Below are 18,672 nucleotides of genomic sequence, written 5' to 3' on the forward strand. Positions count from 1 at the left end.
TTTTTCTTTTAAACTTTAAGAGCTTATGCCAAATTCAGCAAAAAAAACCCAAAAAAACCCAGCTACGAGTTGATGCAATTTATTCATAGCCTTCTTCATTACAAACTCTTAAAGGTATGTGTGTCTCCCCTTCTGTGCTTCTCCCTGTATTGTGTTGCTTTCAGTGCAAGCTGTCTGTGTACTTCCTGCTGTTGCCCTTTACCAGTCCACTCTTGTGGAAAAGAGATTGTATGACAGGTCTAATTTCTTGTTGTCTCTGTGCTTACTTGTGATTGGAGGTTTTATTTTTTCAGGTGAATGGAGTCTTGCCCATCCTTCCGTTGCTTTTTCCTGTCCTGTGGATTCTTGCTACAGCCTTTGGAGAAGCCAGAGTCTTGGCCCAGATGAGTAAGGCCTCATCCACCTCACTGGTAGGTATCTGTCCACATCAAACCTTTGCATAGAAAGGAGCAGTAGATGAGAAGGGCTCTGTGAAGCAAGCACAGTGAATTCAGCACATAATCAAAAAAACCTGTTGGATCTTTGAGTGTCCTGGCTAGATCATTTCCCTGCAGCACCACATGACTTTTTCTTGCACAGATGTTTCAGTTTTTCTGCTGGCCTACAGATAGATTCTATATCCCAAGGGTGATAGGAAGATTGAGTGATTCCCTAAATCTCTTCAAGGCATGTGCTTTCTATCAGCTAAATGTAATCTGTCAGAGGAGTCAATATGGAGATAAATGCCACATGGTGGCCATAACTAGAGAACATTAAGCCACGGAGAAGGAATGTGATACATAAGATCCTTTGTTATAACCTGTGGGCTGAGCAGCCCTTTCTTGAGGCTCTGGGGCTTGGCTTGCAGACTTAGCCTTGCCAGTGGGTCAGAAAGTAAGGCTAATTTCTGGTGATTGTTCTGGTTTGGCAAATGGAAATTTGGTAGTCTGATGGATGTGTGATCCTGAACTGGATATGCTGATGGGTGTCTTTTATTTTCTCCCAGTGGCAACATTGGTGAGGTGCACTGTGCTGTCTGTTGTCTCTGCTGATTTCTGCTAAGCCTGTGCTTGAACGAAGTTCCTCTCTCCTTCATGTTCTTCCTTGGTCTCCGTGGTCCTGGTTCTGTTTTCTGTTCTTTGCCCTATCAGTTATACACGACTAAACTGGGAGGATGAACTCATGCTTCCCCCTCCAATGGCACATTTGCACCTTTACCATCCCTTTTCAGTGTTTCCTCCTTTCTACATTTTCCATCCATTCTCAGCATCACTTTGTTATTATCTTTGGAACCATCTCTTGCCCTACACATCTTGCTTTTTGGCTGGGAAAAGCCAGAACTCCTTAGCTTCCATACTTCATCATTCTCAACATATCCGTTTGCCTTGTCACTCACATTTGCAACTGTGTTGAGTTCTTTTGTATCTTCTTGTACAGGCAACTCATTCTGTCCAACCAGCTCTTTCTGTGACAGCTCAAACTCAATCTTCCATCTTTGTTGCTGCAGAAAAACCATTGTAGTGTGCCTTAGTCATTCTCACTTTTCACTAGCGAAGTGTACTTTTGGCATCTCTATTTCACTCTTTCATTCTCTATATTCTGTTCAAAATGTAAGACCTTCTTCCTCTCCAGTCACTTGGCCTGTATGACACTTCTCTCCACCTTCTGCGCCCTCCCATCGCATTCAAGCTCTTTGATTTCCTTTTTTTTTAAGGCCATAGGCAACTCTTATGACCAGTAAGTCATAACAACATGGCAGGCACCACTGGTTGCCCCAAAGGAGCCTCTGCCTCAAGTTTCATTACTATGGTTGGATTATAGCAGCATTCCTTTTAGAAGGGGATTTGATGTTGGTTTGAAAATATTCCCGCTGCTTTTGACAGGTTGTTTCAGTAATGATTTAGTGTTAAAAATTGACATTCATACCTGAGTGTTTTTGTAGAATCTGATTTCCAGCACTTGAAACTTAACCTCCTTTGTCTCATAGGTTTAAGAACAAATCAATAAAGTTTCTGTTCTGAGGTAACTGCTCACAATCCCTTTTACCATCTCTTTGATTAAGTAAAATTTTAAAAACCTTGAGTCGCCGCAAGTGTATCTGCCAATTCTCTAATTTGTTTTGGCTTTCCTCTTAGCTTTCTCCAGTGCTTCAGGATCACTGCAGAATTATGAATCTCCACAACCCATAAATATTCCCGTAACAGTTGTGCTTGACCTAAACTTGAGAATAATTTGAGCTTTATGTTCCCTTGTTAGTACAACAAAAGATCACAGTAGATTTTTTAGCCGTTGCCTTAAATGGCCAGCTGTTTTTTCAGCAAATAATTTGCAGTTACTGCTTTCTGTGCTGGAGTCTCATTTTTTTAGACCAAATTTCATATTTTCTCTTAAGAATGCAGATTTATTTTCGAAGTGTTGCTGTGCATATTTTTGCTTGTTTTCTGAGCAGTCCATACTGTTTTGTAGAGACAATCTGATCTCTTTAATATCTAACCCTTCCCCAATCTTTGTATAGTGTACAAACTCTGTCAGTAATGACTTTGTGTTTTATTTCAGGGTGTTAACAGAACACCTAGAATTTGTCCCTGCTTGAGCTAGTAACACATCCTACTGCAAACAATTATTTTGTTATCAGAAAAATGAATTTCTAATATATTTAGATATTGGCCTTCTTACTCTGGAATTACTCTATCTTTTGTTTGAAAACTAACAAGGCCTTTTTTATCAAGTCAGAGTTCCAAGTGTACTACATCAACAGCATTACTTTTATCAGTCCAGTTTGTTATTCTATCCAAAAATATCACGATGATCATATACTTGTGTTGTTTGATGCTGATTGTATTATTCCACTTCCGTTCTTTTAATATGTGTTTTATATCAGCTGCTCCATTATGCTGTTTGAAATCAAAGTCAGTCTGGGCTCTTGTGGTAACTTGATGTGTTCTCCTTATCCTCATTAGGCATTGTCACCACATTAGCTTTCATCCACTGCATTAGGTCTTAAATCCATGCTTCAAACCTTGAGAAGGTAAAAAGACAGCAGTAGCAGTCACAAATTTGTCTATTTTAAAAACAAATTTAGTTTCAGTAGCTAGTGTTAAAATGGAAAATATCTCATAGTCCTCATAAGATACGATCATATCACTGAATAATGAGTAATGGTATTTTACACGTCTGGTTTGTTGCAATATCATTTGCAATTCCACTGTTTTCATCAAACAATGGATTAGTGAACTTGTTCTTAGTTTTTTGTTAATTTTTATTTCTGTTTTCACTCCTTCTCAAAACCAGACATTATTTTTATTTTTACTGTGGGATTGTTGCTTGTTAAATAAAATATTGCTAACTGTTCCTAGTTATCTTTCATGGTTTTCAGTTTAAATTATTTCTAACCGATCTGTGTTGGCTTTTTACAGATGTTTTAAACTGATTTCTTCTTAAGTGACAGATACATGCATTATTATTTGGGTTATTGTTTTTTTTAATATATACAAATTTAATTGCCATGTTCATTTATGCTTATAAATCTACTTCAATTTAAACTTTTTTTTTTTTCAAAATTGCATCTTGTGTGGAATTCTTTTATGCTGGATGCACAATTTTTCAGTTAGTAAATTTTGTAGTGTAATTCCAAGAGCCCCATGGTAGTGCTCTGCAAAAAATAATTTCTTTTTGTTTCCTATCCAAAACCTATTCACATCACGTCATTCCTTCAGCAAGCACCTGCTTTTGCAGTCATTCTCATCTAGTTCCTTTCTTTTAACCTATCTGTGTAGTTAAGAAACAGGTCAGTCAATACTGGCTTTCTGTCTTAAAATAACCATCCAGGAAGATGTTCTGCTGGGTCTAATTGCTATTATTTTCTCTGTAGACTTCTAGATAACAACTGTGTCTTCTGTGATGTACCAGCACCAAGCACTTTGACTGTGCTTCACAGGTAGATAATGCCGTAGTGCATTAAAAACTTAATTGCTTTGGAGAATTATTGATCTGTCTTGGTATAGTAGTCCTCACAGGGCAGGACTTTTGCTTTCTTCTCTCTAAAGGCACAGTACTTAGGGAAGGATCTTCTTCATGACACATTTCTGAGCATAATTATAGTAACTGATCTCTTCTCTTGCTGCAGCTTGCTAAGTTTTCAGAGGACACTCTCAGCAGCTACACAGAGATGGTATCTTCTCAGGTACTATTATTATGAATTGTTTTCTTAAATCTTTCATCTTCACGATATCCTTTCCCTTCCTTTCTCATCCCCTGCTTGTTCCTAGAGCTGTTTTTGCTTGTGCCAGTTGTCTGTTGTCACACCTTTTGCTGCTTTAATTTGCTGTGCATGCAGGTTGCATGTCTTTCCCCTACACCTGCCCATGTAGACACTGCTCTACTGACCACAAATTGAGGCACCTTTGATACTGAGTACAGCTGTGCTTTTCTGAATATTGCAGATGATTTGAAATCAACTTTTTCTGTCCTGAAGAAAGTGCCTCTTTAAAGACCTATTCCAGGAGTAAAATAAGTTTTTTATGGTGTGCGTCAGAAAGAAGGGACGTATTATACTTGTACCAGAAACACCTACTTTTCCAAGCCAAAACTAAAGAACAGTGAGAACAGGGGTCAGCATCAAGACCAAATGTGAAAAGGGGAGCGTAGGATGTTCATGCAAAAAGTCTGGTCTTGTTTCGGAGGCTTGTTAATGAGCTTAAGCACATTACTAATCCTTCAAAATCTGGGGCAAATAAACATTCAAAAGAGATGTTTTCTGGGGGAGGAACTGCATCTGGTTACTCTGTAAATTGCATCACCCAGATTAAACAGGTAGGTGGAGGAAAGACACTTCACTATCTATTCTAGCATTAAGATTCCCATTTCCGTAAGGAAGCAGATTAACTCCAAAAGCAATTAAAAATCCTGCATATCGTAAGAATTGATTTATGTCCCCTTGCTCCTAGCCGCATAGAGGCGTGCACGTTGAGGCACATGCTTTTTTTGTTGAATATTTTGTTGTCCTTCTCTGCCAGTTCATTTAGCTGAGCTGTTTTTCAGGTATTGAAATGGGATTGATTTGAGCTCACCTTCCCATTATAAAAGATCTACTTCTTTTCTTTTGTGCCCATGTAAAAACTTTGCCTGCAAGAAACTGGTTTAAATGAGTGTTGTTTTTTTTCCCCTCGTGTTAGCTCTTGCATTCAGCCTTATGACGGTACATACCCTTAGGATCTAAGGAACTAGACCTAAGGATCTCTGAAGGAAATGCTCTGCAGTGACAACATTCCAGAGCAACAGCTAAAAAGCAAAAAAAAAAAAAACACTGTAAGGCAAACCTGGTTTTGCTGGCTTTAGGTACACACAGAGAAAAGCCTAGTGTTTGAATTGATTCCTGCCATCCAGGCCCCCTCTGAAATGTTTTTATGTGAAAAATGTAGGATGCCACCATGACATTTGAATTTTGCAAATTATCTCCATCCTTCAGTTTATTATTGCATCGATATGCTTCATTTATAATGATGCAGTAGTCAGCCCACCTCAACTTCATTTCCAACCTTGTCACTTCCCCAGTGTCTTTACACAGTTTGCAGTGTGATTATCTTAAGCGTAAGGCAGGGCCTCACATTCCTTACTCCAAGGGGATGAGAGGAAAAAATACCAAGAGGTACCAGCTAACTTAGTCCAAATGAAATCCCTCCAGAATTTCTTCCTATGTTTTTGGATAAGCAAAGGTAGTTTCAATGAATTCTCAATTCAGCAATCAAAATTTCTGTTGGTATCCTTTGTGGGAAAGGAATGCCTTCCCTTGAGAACAACAGCACCATATCAGTTAACAGGTTCCCCCAAAGACTGATGTTTATCTTACTGTGTATCACTATGTTGAACCAGAAAGCAGGTAATGTCATACTTCTTCCTGCTCTCCCCTTGTCTTCTCTGACTGAGTCTTTAATTAAATGATGTTCTGTGCTTCCCTTGGCAGGAAATGATACGCTGTATTTGGAGCCACTTCTTATGTGTTTTAAAAGGCAAATCTCCAACACTGAGCTTCACCTCCAGCTTGCTCCATAGTCTGGGGTCTGTCACTGTGAGTACTGTTGGGCTGTCAGGAGAAGCCTTAAGTAGATGCTTCGTTTGCATCAATCATGTAGTCCTTGCCTGAGCACAGACTATTAGTAATCAGTTCACTCTGATGGGAATAGATACCCCTCAGGTATCTTGCAGAAGATCTTAAAGCTGTTGTGTCTAAGCAGCATATTGACAGGCGAAAACAATAGTGAGAGATACTCTGTGCCATCTAATATGTTATTTGTATGTCCTACAATCTTCTTCTGCTAACTCTTGAAACAGGTTCATTAGTTGCTTCCTTATCATGGGTTTCATGCCTGATTTTGCAGTCCTAAGATAAAATTGGTATTAAACAACCAATCAGTCCAGGTAGAACATGGAAATATCAGATGCTGAAGATTCTTAAGACAGAAGGTTGATGAAGGAGGGACTTATCTGGCCTCCTATGTGTTTATTCAACTTGATGATATTTGCAACTATGTGTGAATGCTTAGATGTGTTTTCACTGAAATTTTGCATTCTTGGGGGCGTTGTGGGATGTTCTAGGTGCTCTGCTGTGTAGACAAGCAGGGGATTCTCTCCTGGCCAAATCCTAGCCCAGAGACTGTTCTGTTCTTCAGTGGGAAGGTGGAACCACATCATGATAGCCATGAAGATCTGACTGATGAGCTATCTACACGGTCCTTCTGCCACCCTGAGATGGACGATGAGGTGAGGAATATGTAACCCGTAATGTAGCATGTTAGCTGTAAGCGTGGTATGACTGACATACACAGTTTGGTATTACAGAAGGGTCTCTTTGCTTGTGCAGAAGTCTTGTGACCATAATTCTTTGCTTATAAGATTAAGAATCTATGAGGATGATATCCTCTTCTATAGAATCATAAAACAGCATTTTTTCTTCCCTTTCTCTCTGTCCCCACTTTAGCACATTTTGCATATTAATCAAAAGTTGTTCATGTTCAACTGCTGAATCACCACTGTTCATTTTGTTGGTATTTTGCAGCCCCATGAAAGAGATGCTTTGCTCTCTGGTCCTTTGGCAGACACAGTCCATGTGACTAATGAGCAAGAGAGGAACAACTGGTCTAGTGACCCTCCAAAGGCTCCTGATGCCCATGCCCACCGAAAGCCAAACAGCAGAAGCAAGCATCCCTCTGGGTCCAATGTGAGTTTTAGCAAGGAGACAGAGGGTGGAGAAGAAGAACATACTCAGGTAAGACACATAGAAGGGGCACACAATTAGTCTTTTGTGGATCTACAAGATAGACGACCCTGTAGAGTCTTCTATTTGAAGAATTTGAGAGTTCCCTGAGGGATTCTGGGCTCAAGCTGAAATCATTGTAGCTAACTAGAATTTTCCTATCTGTTGGACAAGGTTGCTTGTGACACTGAGGTGCTGGCTTGTGAGGCTGAAGATTTTGTATGTGACTACCACCTTGAGATGCTTAGCCTCTCCCAGGACCAACAGAACCCCTCTTGCATCCAGTTTGATGACTCCAACTGGCAGATACACCTGAATTCCCTCAAGCCTCTGGGTCTGAATGTGCTGCTCAATCTCTGCAATGCCACTGTGACAGAACGCCTGTGCCGCTTCTCTGACCATCTCTGCAACATAGCCCTCCAGGAAACTCACAATGCCGTGCTGCCTGTCCACGTGCCCTGGGGCCTCTGTGAGCTTGCCAGGCTAATAGGTAAGAATTCAAATGCGTGGACACAGAGAAATCAGAGCTGCCACTTAATCCTTAGAAAGGATATGTAAAATATTTTCTCAGTCCTGGTTTCTGAGAAGGTAGAATTACAGAGCTGACTCTGTCATTGTTAGGTTGCCAAAGGAATCTATTAAAGATGGTGCTTTGGAAAGTTCTGATATTGTAGACACTAGCAAAGGAAAAAATGTCATCAAGGATATTTCCAGCAAGCCCTGTCTAGGTTTTCTCCTGGCTCGAATCTGCAGTTTTTGTTCAGAGACAAGAATAGCTGCTAGTGGAAAGATAGATGCTCTGTCTTTACCACAGTGCTTTACCATCAGAGTGGGTATAAATGATGCTGTGTACCTCTGCTAATTTTATAGATGGGAAAACTGAAGCACACAGGAGATAAGATGCAACACTAGCATTATAATCTGAAAGCTTTCGAACTCAATTCTGTGCTTGTTCTTCACAATTCCTTTCTTCAATGAATCAGAATCATGAAATCTGTAATTACTAGTAAAGTCTAGTCCTGAATATTTTTCATCATAATCTTGGAACATCTTGGCATAGGTGCTCTGTGAGCACTAATTAACCTACCTATGGGAAAGTCAAAATGAGAGCAGGCAAGATAGATGGCACAGAAGCAGGAGATAGGAATATTCTTTTGCTTTGGTTAATGTCTAACTTTTTCCTCATATTCATGTTTCAGGTTTCACACCAGGTGCCAAAGATCTTTTCAAGCAGGAGAATTATTTGGCCTTGTACCGCTTGCCAAGTGATGAGATGGTTAAGGAGACAATGCTGGGGAAGCTTTCATCAATCACCAAGAGAAGACCACCCTTGAGTCACATGATTAACCTGTTCGTGAAGGACACCACGACCAGTAAGGCTGCCTCTTTCTTTGTGTGTCCACCTAGGTCGGGAGTATCTTTTTCCCAGAGAACCGAGAAAATATTCAGGAACAGCTTGGAGACTCCAACCGATGATAGCCTTGCTCTACCTATGATCAGTACAGATAAGTTCAACAAACCTAAATGATCAGGGCTATGGAATACCGAAAGGGGGAATTCTTCTCAGCCCTGGATCATTCCAGGATCATGATTTTTTTTTTTTTTAATTGTCATAGCATTTGACATTGACATTGTTTTCTGGGACCAAATAGCAGTGTAGTACAAGCTGGGTCTTCATTTTGTTGGTGAAACTGATACTGCACAGGTTTGAATATTTCTCAAGTGTGTGATGCTTATCCTTCTCATAATACAAATCATAAATCATTATTAGTAAGTTGTACAGTGTAGTACATTACATATTCTATTTCTATATTACATTCTAATAAGAAATCACAGAAATCTCAGACAAACCCATGATGATCATGAATGCAGCCCCTAAGGCCATGTTGGTTTCTCCACTTCTACTCCTTCCTATTCCAATAGGAATGGGCTAGGATGGAAAGGATGTGCAGATGGATGCAGAGAGGTCTAAAAGCACCTTAGCAAGATTTAACAGTTTGCCCAGCAGAGGTCTTAGTCTCTTAATAATACCTTAAATTGACTGAACTCAGCTTTCTGGAATTGGAGTTTGTTCAACATTGAATCTGAAATACAGCTACTATATTGGCCCAAGATTTACCAAGTAAACAGACTTCTCTTACTTGTTTCTTCTTAAACTTGTATCTTAATTTATGTAAGAGCTTTTTGTTTAGCTGCTATTTTGCCTTTGTGAGCAAGAATTTTTCTGATGCTGATACTTAGTGTAGATGAAAACCTTCAGTGTTGCCTCATTTCAACTCCTTATCCTCAATTTTAAACGGTTTAGTTCATAGGCTGGAGCTCAGACGAATACATGTGTGACCTGGATTATGCTGTCTAGAGTAAGTTTGTAGGGGAGTTTTGCCAGCAAGGTTATTTAACCATTGGGGCACTCCTCATGTGATAGTTTTGGTCCTTGAAACTTTCTAAAATGTGTGCAACCAGAAATAATGGATTATGCAGATATTATTGCATGAAATCAAATGATTGTGTTTTCACTGAGTCAGACCAGAATACTGTAACTAACCTCTTCTGATTCTGTATTTGTGAATAAATCTTTGAATCCACCCACTCCCATGTACATAAGGGATGTACATAAACTGACAACTGTAGCAGAAATAGAAGGTAATTTATCTGTATGTTCCCTTAGTATTCCATTGAAATACGTGCCTTGCCATCTGGCAGCATTCTTCCCAAATTGTTAGTAACCACATGGAAATGAGGGGCTCACCTGAACTCTCAGCGAAGTAAAATGGCATGATACTGCCTGATTTCCCTTGCTGTAGCTGCATTCTTAGCTTCTTTTTGCTCTCATTGGCTCAGCTCTAGAGGCCTAGTTCTCTCTAATGAGTACCAGCACTCATGAATGGGTAGCTGTCTTCCATGTCCTGTTCATCTGTTCTCTCCTTTATGCCAGAGAAATTCTGTCCTTCATGGTCATAATTTAGAGAAGAAAGAGGCTGAGCTAACATTGCTGGCAATGACAGCTGAATGAGTGCCATCCAGTTTATAGGACATGATGTCACTGTCATCTGCCCCTTAGAGGAACTGTTGTGTGGCATGCTGTTGACACGGAATGGAAATCATATGGGAAAAGATTGCAGTTGCTGTCAGATACAAGTGTAGGTGTGTGCACACGTGTCATGTGCACATTCTTGCTCTCTGTCCAGGCACAGACATTCCATGAATGTCTTGTTCTCTTTTTCCCAGCAAGGACTATCTGACCATAGGACCTAAGTGGGAAGGATTAAGTGTTTATGCAATAAAATTAATGCCATACAAGTACTCCTTTATGTCCCTTTCATGCACAGTTCCTATTTGTCTTGGAGGATTGTTACTCTGATAAACTTGGCACACAATGACTCTTTGTAGCAGAAAGCAGAGAGCTGCTATGTTTTGGGAAATTGTCTGGTGTTCCTGAAGGTCCCTGCCAGATTTGTGCAAGTGTATTTTCTTGGCTCTAGATTTCAGTAACTAGCATGAGCATTTCAGCAATGCTTACGTTCTCATGAGAAGATGCACACAAGAATATCTTTTCTTCTGTTCCAGTGCATGCAGAAGCAAGATTTTTTTCCCACCTTCTGTAGGAGTGGGATTGTTAATACAATATAAAAGAATAGAAACAGATCATCTGCCTCCCATTTTATCACAGCCTTGTTTAAAATTCCAGTTGGACAAGTAGCAGCTAAATATGTTGTTCAATCTTGAATAATTTCTTGAAGGGGAACTGAGGACTTTATGGAGGAAAACATGACCCTGGAGTGGATCAAGGAACCACTATTTTAACAAAGGAGCAGTTAGTATGGTCTCTCTTGCTTGGGATCCTGTATGTGTGTTGCTGACTCATTATTTACCTGTATTTCAGGTACTGAGCAGATGTTTTCACATGGGACAGCCGACATCATCCTTGAAGCCTGCACAGACTTTTGGGATGGTACTGATATTTACCCCCTCTCTGGCTCTGACAGGTGAGTATCCTTGTCATTTGATGTATTTAGGGACTGCAGTTAAATTGCAGCAGGAACTCTGTATTAAAAGCTATTTAATAGAAGCTTGAAGTAGATTATGAACATAAGTTGTCTCTGCTTATAATTAATTGTTATAATTATAGCAGTATAAGAGATGAGATGTCAGGAAATAACCTGACTGTATGACTAAACCATTTCGTACTGTATCTGTTGACATATATCCTCTTAGAAGTGGACCATGACTGTACCATGTAGCAGGATGATGAATTCTAATCAGATCATGTGATGGTGGCAAAGAATTGTTTTTGTTGTTCAATAAATGGCTTATATATTACAGGAAAGTGATCAATTAATCCTACTGTTGACACGCTCAAACCAGTCCATCATAATGCATCACACCCTTTTAGTCTTGTATCTGTTCAGTATCTGGCAATGTCTGTTGCATTATATCTATAGGATAAATTTCTGTTCCTCCTATCAGAACAGACAGACTACCAATGTTTAGTTTTATTGAATAGCAACCAATGAAAAATACCATGTATATTCTAATTTGTTGCCTTTATGAGTTCAATATAAAGAAGGAACTTTAAACTATTATAGTGGCTAAATATTGTCTAAATGTAGACTTGAAATACAGCTTCTGGGATCCACACTATGAAAGGGAATAGCAAAAAAGTCTGTTACTGTAACTATCTGCTGTAGATATTACTGTCAGAGTTGTGAATTCCTTCGTGTTCATCTTATATAAATAAACTCTGATTAATAAGTTTTCTACTGTCATGTAGTAAGGTCATCTGTCAGTCACATAAAGCATATCATTAAGTGTGTTCAAGGAGTGCTGTGTTCATATTCATCAATCTGTCTAATCAACATCCAGCAGTGCTCACCACTGCCTCTGTTGGAACACAGCCCTCTTCCTCACAGAACATGTTTTTCCAGCTACCCAGTTGGTGATTTCTGTATCAAACTATTTGTATGTTGTCAGAAATGCAGCATATTTCTGCTAACTCTGTTTTTTGCCTCTTCCATACAGGAAGAAGGTGTTAGATTTCTACCAGCGGGCCTGCCTCTCCGGGTACTGCTCAGCTTTTGCATACAAGCCAATGCATTGTGCCTTGTCCTCCCAGCTCAATGGCAAGTGCATTGAACTGGTGCAGGTCCCTGGACAGAGTGCTATCTTCACATGCTGTGATCTGCCTGGGACAACCCCCATCAAACAGAGTAGTCGGAGGAATAGCTGGAGCTCAGATGGTACGTATATGTTTCCTGTTCTGTCTATAAGAAGTTCTTCTACTAGGCCTGGTGCCTTCTTTCTGATTGATCTAGAGCTGTAAGAACATTATTGCACTAATTAAGCAATAAGACTGTCTGAAGTAGATGCATTTCCAGAAGAAGAAATGATGTAGCAGCTGCTCAGTATGATTCAATTTTGGCTACTGAAGCTTGCACAGTTTTTTTTTGCCTTGGGAAATCTGTTTCTTTATGCAGGCAATTGTGAGTTAAGACTCCTGGGTATTTTGATGCTTAGTATGCTATCTGACTGATTTTATGGAGATCAGTTGTTTTTTCAAAGCAACTAAATGTTTGAAGGTGTATGACTACTCTCCTGTGATGGATTTTGCTGCTGTGCTGAAGGATAAGGTTCCCAGTAGATGTAGAATTGTACCTCTCCTCCAGAACAGCAACTGAGAAATAAGCACATACCATTACATAAGGTGATACAGGAAGTTCTTTTATAAGGCTAACCTTAATCTGTTTCTGCCTTGGTCTCCCATACTGTAAAATGTGAGTAATAGGGTTTCCAACAGCTGTGAGGCAGTAGTGACTGAGTGTTTTCAAAACACTTTTCAGTCTCACCTATGGCAAACTTTGTGACTGTATAAAGTGTTTTATTATTTTGTTCCTCATGCTGTATCCAGCTCCCCTTTACCACAGTGATGGTGAAGGAACACTGTCAAAGAGCCTTTTGCAGGCTTTTTGGAAGCATCTGCAATGTCTCTGGGGGGAACATAGTATGGTGTATTTAAAATGCACATGCAAACAGTATGCAGCACATATCCTCTACCTTTCTGCACCAATTTCTCATGACTGATCCTTGTCTTCTGTTTTGTCTTTTTCCTTTACATGCTGTTTCATACTCTTCTCACATGTGGGGATGTTCTGAAACTGCTTCTGTGATTGGGTATGCTGGAACAAATGGATGCCTCTTCAACTTTCCTCCCTGTGTGTGTGTGTGTGTGTGTGTTGCATGTTTCTGTGTCTGGATACCATGTCCCTGCATATTACCTTAATGGCCTCTCCCACCTTGTGTATTGTTATCTGACGCACATCTGCTCTCTTGTGTCTCAATGTGATTGCACGTTGTTTGCATGCTTGAAGAAGGGATTGGGGAAGTGATGGAGAAGGAGGACTGTATCCAGGCTCTGAGTGGACAGATCTTCATGGGAATGGTCTCATCTCAGTATCAGGCCCGTCTTGACATTGTCCGCCTTATTGATGGATTGGTCAATGCCTGCATTCGTTTCGTCTACTTCTCCCTGGAAGATGAGCTCAAAAGCAAGGTAAGTTGTCTTTGCTGAAACCCCTGAACTTTATGTCCCAGCTGTCGAACTGGAGGCTTTAGCTCCTGTGCAATCTAAGGCTAACTTGATTCACTTCCCTAGTGGGTCCAGAAGGTACTTACACTCCAATATGGCATTGGTCTGCAGTACTCTTCGTGTGGATAGCTACACTAAACTCTTCTGCCTACTCTCCTCTAGGTGTTTGCTGAGAAGATGGGTCTTGAGACTGGCTGGAATTGTCACATATCTTTAACACCCAATGGAGATGTGCCTGGCTCTGAGATTCCTCCTTCCAGTCCCAGCCATGCTGGCTCCCTGCACGATGACCTACATCAGGGTGAGGGAACTCCACCTAATCCACTTTGAATACCACATGTTTCCAGAATGGTTCCCTTAAACCCGTTCATAGGGTTCTGTTTCCTCACCAGATATCTGATCCTTTAGATCTTTGAGCACAAAACAAGATGGGCCTGAGGTGTGTGCATGTGTGAGTGAGAGCCTTACATTTATATATAACTTGTAAATATATATATATACATTTATACATTCCTACCCAGTCAGTGCTCTAGCTATTGGAAACAAGCATCCTTCTGTGCACAAATTGCCATGCTTTTACAAATGCTCGTTAGTGATTTCGGTTCTTGCTAAAATGGTGGTTAAGTCACTGAAAATCAGTCTCTTACCTGTTAATTAGTCTTCTCTTACTTTAAGCAGGCTTCCGTCACTCTCTTCTTCTAAAAGAAAGAACAGAACAGACAAACTGTCATGTATCAAAAGAGCAGAGACTAGGCTCGTATATCTACTTCTGCACACATGAGTCATCTAACAAAACTGCATCTTAGATGATTGAGGGGGATCTAACCTAGAAAATAAGTTAACCTAGAAAATAAGGCTTCACATTTCCTGGCTTCTGCAGTGCTGTGTGAATATATCATGTAGTTGGCACTAGATGGGTTTGGGCAGAGGTGGGTTTGCGCTTATTGTTTATGCTGTCTCTGCTCCAGTTTCTCGAGATGATGTGGAGGGGCTCCTGCTAATGGAAGAGGAAGGGCATTCAGATCTCATCAGCTTTCAGCCAACAGACAGCGACATCCCGAGCTTCTTGGAAGACTGTAACAGGGTGAGGCTCCCTTTCCCTATACACTCTGTGCTATTGTCAGGGTCACTGTAATCATAACAGCACATTGGGGAATTCATTTGTCAAGCCAATCGTTGACTGGTTCATATAGCTTGGAAACTAGGGGTTGGGATTAATGGTAATCTCTCGGTTAATCACTTTTGCTGAATGTATTTACATATGTTTTCTCTGGATTTTAAGAGGGGAGATAATCACCTGCAGAGTGGCCTTGGGAGGCTCATCTCAGTCTGTCTGGATCCCCTTGCCTTGTGCTGGGAAAGGAGTGGAAACATGCCCACACTCTACATAGACAGAAGAAACCGCTCACCTCCACCCATGAGCAGTAGTAGCTGGTGCTGGCCAGCAGTCAGGGTGTGGGACATGTTCTTCCTGCCAGAAACTGAGACATGCTCAGCATAGGTTACAGAAGTATCTAGTCGATACAGATTTATAAAAGTAATCTTTTAAAAGTTTATAAAAAGTGGGCGGTGTTTAGGAAGCAAAGTCCATTCCCTTGCTGTGTAATATGGCTGCAACTGAAGTAGCAGGTATATGTGCTGGGAGACAGCCCATATTCCCTAAGCAGATTCTCCACACAGATAAAAATTCCTTACAAATTCTTGAGACAGATGTTGTTTCCTTTTTTTTTTTTTTTTGTGGTTCTATTGACATTACAAACCCTAAAGGACTGCACAGACTGCCTGGTACATCAGTGTAGAACTTCTAGTGTCCTGGGAAATCCAGCATCTGTCTGCATTTATCCTGAGAGTCATAATTTCAGCAATTCCTCATTGTCTACCTCCCTCATACATACATACACTCCTGCTTAGTCTTCTCTTTGTCCTTTTCAGGCCAAACTTCCACGGGGGATCCACCAGGTCAGACCTCACCTGCAAAACATTGACAATGTGCCTTTGCTGGTGCCCCTCTTCACAGACTGCACCCCAGAGAGTAAGTAGCACAGAGCCTGGGTCTGTCCTAGAACTAGGTGTAATTACTTTCCCCATGCACATTCTCTGGCTCTTCTGGGTGCGGACATTAGTGAATAACATAGAACAGAACAGAAATCCAAAAGGGTATTTTAATATTAATGACCCTCTATTGCTACCTGAGGGTAGGCAGATCTTTGATTTAATACAACTGTCCTTAGCTACAGAAATGGGCTAAGAGTCACTTCACTTGCAAAAAAATAAGAGACACGAGTAAACATCCACAATGCTACTGCTTTTTATGGAGGGTTATCAGTGTGCTAGGAGACGATGATCTTTGCTTGCAACCTTTGCTTCCTTATGTAACTTAGAAATCACCTCCCAGAAGTACTTTTCTCTGGCAGTTACCATGGCACCACTAGCTGCTTTGCAGTTTTTGACTGCAGAGACCAAAAAGGACAACATTTCTTTTTCACAGAAACACTGTTTTATCTAAAGGGCCTGATTGCTCAGCTGGCAAATACTTGTCCTGTCTACAGTATAAATCCCAAGCATCATGATGATCTGACATTTTCAAGTACTTCTGGGCACAGTTTAAAGGAGTGCCAATGAGAACCAGTTACAGACCAGTCTGCCTAAGTGCTCAGTATATTTAATCTTTCTCTGACTGAGGTGGCACTTCCCCACTTCATCTAACCTCTTGCTGTTCCACAGACCCAGGTGCACCAAACATTTAGATTAGTTGTTTATATAAGCATCTGCAGAGAAGGTTGGTGTTTTGTTTTCCTTGGACTCTTTTAGAAAACTCTCATATCCATAGAGTACTGTGCACAGAGCAGCAGAAGAAAAGTCAGATCAAAAAGCAGTTTTGATTTAGAGTCCTCAAGAAGATGTTAATAAAAAGATTGAGGGCTTAGAGGTAGGGCTGGGATTGGAGTTACAGGGACTTGCTCTGAGCAAGGCTAAGCAGGTGTGCTTTGTTATATTCTTTTTGTTCCTTCAGACTTGGAACAGCAGTGAGTTGCTGCAGAATTTGAAATTGTGTATTTAGGGTTTCAATTAAAGTAAATTTAGTTTCTGCTGTTTTCTAGCAAGACTATCTGATGCTGATGTCATTTGTTTTACACAACCAGGATATACCTAGAACTCTAGCCAGAAAGAGACATGCTAGAGGTACAGATCTCTGGGTCACAGCATTGTGAATCACAGCTCAGTTCCTTCAGTAGGCAGATAAAAGGGCATTTGAACTGCAATTAATTACCAGTCTGCTTGTGCCCTTTGACTTTCTGACTACACATGAGGAATATCAGCAGGGGTCATTTTAAAAGATCTGTCTGCTCACTATCCAGACAAGAAAGGGTGTGTGAAACCTACATGCTTAATGAGATAGTGCACTTTCTCCTTCTGTCCCCTTGCAGCCATGTGTGAGATGATTAAGATCATGCAAGAGTATGGAGAGGTGACTTGCTGTCTGGGAAGCTCTGCCAACCTGCGGAATAGCTGCCTCTTCCTGCAAAGTGATATCAGGTAGGACAGGATCCAGAGTCCTCTTTTGCCTTGGGGTTATACAGTGCCCAACCGTGGGTCACAGCAGACCTGGGGACTGTCAGGAGGATTGCTTTGTCTGTACTTATTAGCTGGGTGTGTCACTATAAGGGACATTTGAATGGTGTTGGGTGGGATCCCATTATTTTTGAGTTGAGTGACTGCTTAGATTTGTTGATACCGATTTTTCTCTGTCTTTGAAAGGAAGCTGTTACTCTTACATGCTGAAATATTGCTTGCCAACTGGAAATGCAAAAGCTTCCTGTTTGCGCAAAATAGTGGCAGTGCCCCTCTGGATCAACCAATTTGTTGACCCTGAGCCACACATCCAAATATATTCATTATTTCTCTGGGAATAACTGAAAGCCTGGGATGATTGATCCTGAATTCATATCTCAACTAAGGACTTCATTACCAGCAAGGCAGATAAGGGTGGCATGGCACAGCGTGAGTTTACAGGCTGGCCTGCAATGGAGAACAGTTTCTCCTTTGGGATGAGGTATTTTCCTAATGCTCCTGTGTTGTCCATGCAGTATAGCACTGGACCCTCTCTACCCATCCCGCTGCTCCTGGGAGACCTTTGGCTATGCCACCAGCACCACCATGACTCATGCCTCTGATGAGCTCACCCCACTGCAGCTCTCAGGACAGCTCAATAGCCTGCCTTGTTCCATGTCCTTCCGACAAGAAGAGAGTACCAGCATTATAAGACTTATAGAGCAGGTGAGCCAGACATATCCCCTTTCTAGTTTTCTCTATCTTTGGCCCACCCCTTTCTGCCTGAAGCTCATGAGGAACAAAGCCAAGAGCCCATGTGAGCATTCTTGTTGAGGTGCCTGCAGTGAGCTGCCAACATTAGCTGTGCTTGGGTCTCCTGTCATTTGTGCAGAAAGCACAAAAAATTCTTCCTGTCTGACCCTGCTGGTCCAAAGTATAGAGAATGACTTGGGAATGGTGCCCTGTGGTACCACAACAAGAAAATAATTCAACTGAATGAAGTATAAACTTCTTGAGATTCCATAGCTGGAAAAAACACATACTACAGTGAGGTATTACCCCAGAAAATCCAGGAGGTTTAAACAAACCTACCCCTTGGTTAAATTCTGTCCTTCCATCACAACCTCTGCTCCTAGGCAGAATGCCTCTCCTCTCCTGCAGGCTACATGATCTGCCCCTACCTCCCATCACAGTGTGGGCTCTGAGGGTTTGTGCTTCCTTCCAGGCCCGGCATGCAACTTACGGGATCCGCAAGTGTTTCCTCTTCCTGCTGCAGTGCCAGTTGACATTGGTCGTCATTCAGGTG

General features: G+C 41.1%; 1 protein-coding gene and 1 long non-coding RNA gene across 4 annotated transcripts in view; one reads left to right on the top strand and one right to left on the bottom strand.

Moving 5' to 3' along the window:
- Positions 1-18,672, top strand: part of TMEM94 (transmembrane protein 94) — a 46,751-nt gene that overhangs the window by 21,327 nt on the left and 6,752 nt on the right. For 2 of the 3 annotated variants that reach the window (XM_010721661.3, XM_085239915.1), the window contains 16 exons: positions 294-410; positions 4,106-4,162; positions 5,942-6,046; positions 6,574-6,738; positions 7,034-7,243; positions 7,406-7,721; positions 8,431-8,604; positions 11,115-11,217; positions 12,251-12,468; positions 13,597-13,778; positions 13,977-14,115; positions 14,783-14,898; positions 15,747-15,846; positions 17,243-17,351; positions 17,903-18,092; positions 18,592-18,669. In XM_010721661.3, coding sequence (XP_010719963.1) covers positions 294-410; positions 4,106-4,162; positions 5,942-6,046; positions 6,574-6,738; positions 7,034-7,243; positions 7,406-7,721; positions 8,431-8,604; positions 11,115-11,217; positions 12,251-12,468; positions 13,597-13,778; positions 13,977-14,115; positions 14,783-14,898; positions 15,747-15,846; positions 17,243-17,351; positions 17,903-18,092; positions 18,592-18,669 — 2,379 coding nt within the window. The remainder of the gene's footprint in view (positions 1-293; positions 411-4,105; positions 4,163-5,941; positions 6,047-6,573; positions 6,739-7,033; positions 7,244-7,405; positions 7,722-8,430; positions 8,605-11,114; positions 11,218-12,250; positions 12,469-13,596; positions 13,779-13,976; positions 14,116-14,782; positions 14,899-15,746; positions 15,847-17,242; positions 17,352-17,902; positions 18,093-18,591; positions 18,670-18,672) is intronic. The other variant, XM_085239914.1, reaches the window with a different exon arrangement.
- Positions 64-10,223, bottom strand: LOC146543103 (uncharacterized). The gene is made up of 2 exons (XR_014887398.1): positions 9,981-10,223; positions 64-2,998 (listed from the first exon to the last, which is right to left on the bottom strand). It is a non-coding gene; the product is annotated as an uncharacterized LOC146543103 (long non-coding RNA).

The sequence above is a fragment of the Meleagris gallopavo genome, chromosome 20 (assembly GCF_905368555.1).
Source record: "Meleagris gallopavo chromosome 20, MGAL_WU_HG_1.1, whole genome shotgun sequence".
Classification (NCBI taxonomy): Eukaryota; Metazoa; Chordata; class Aves; order Galliformes; family Phasianidae; genus Meleagris; species Meleagris gallopavo.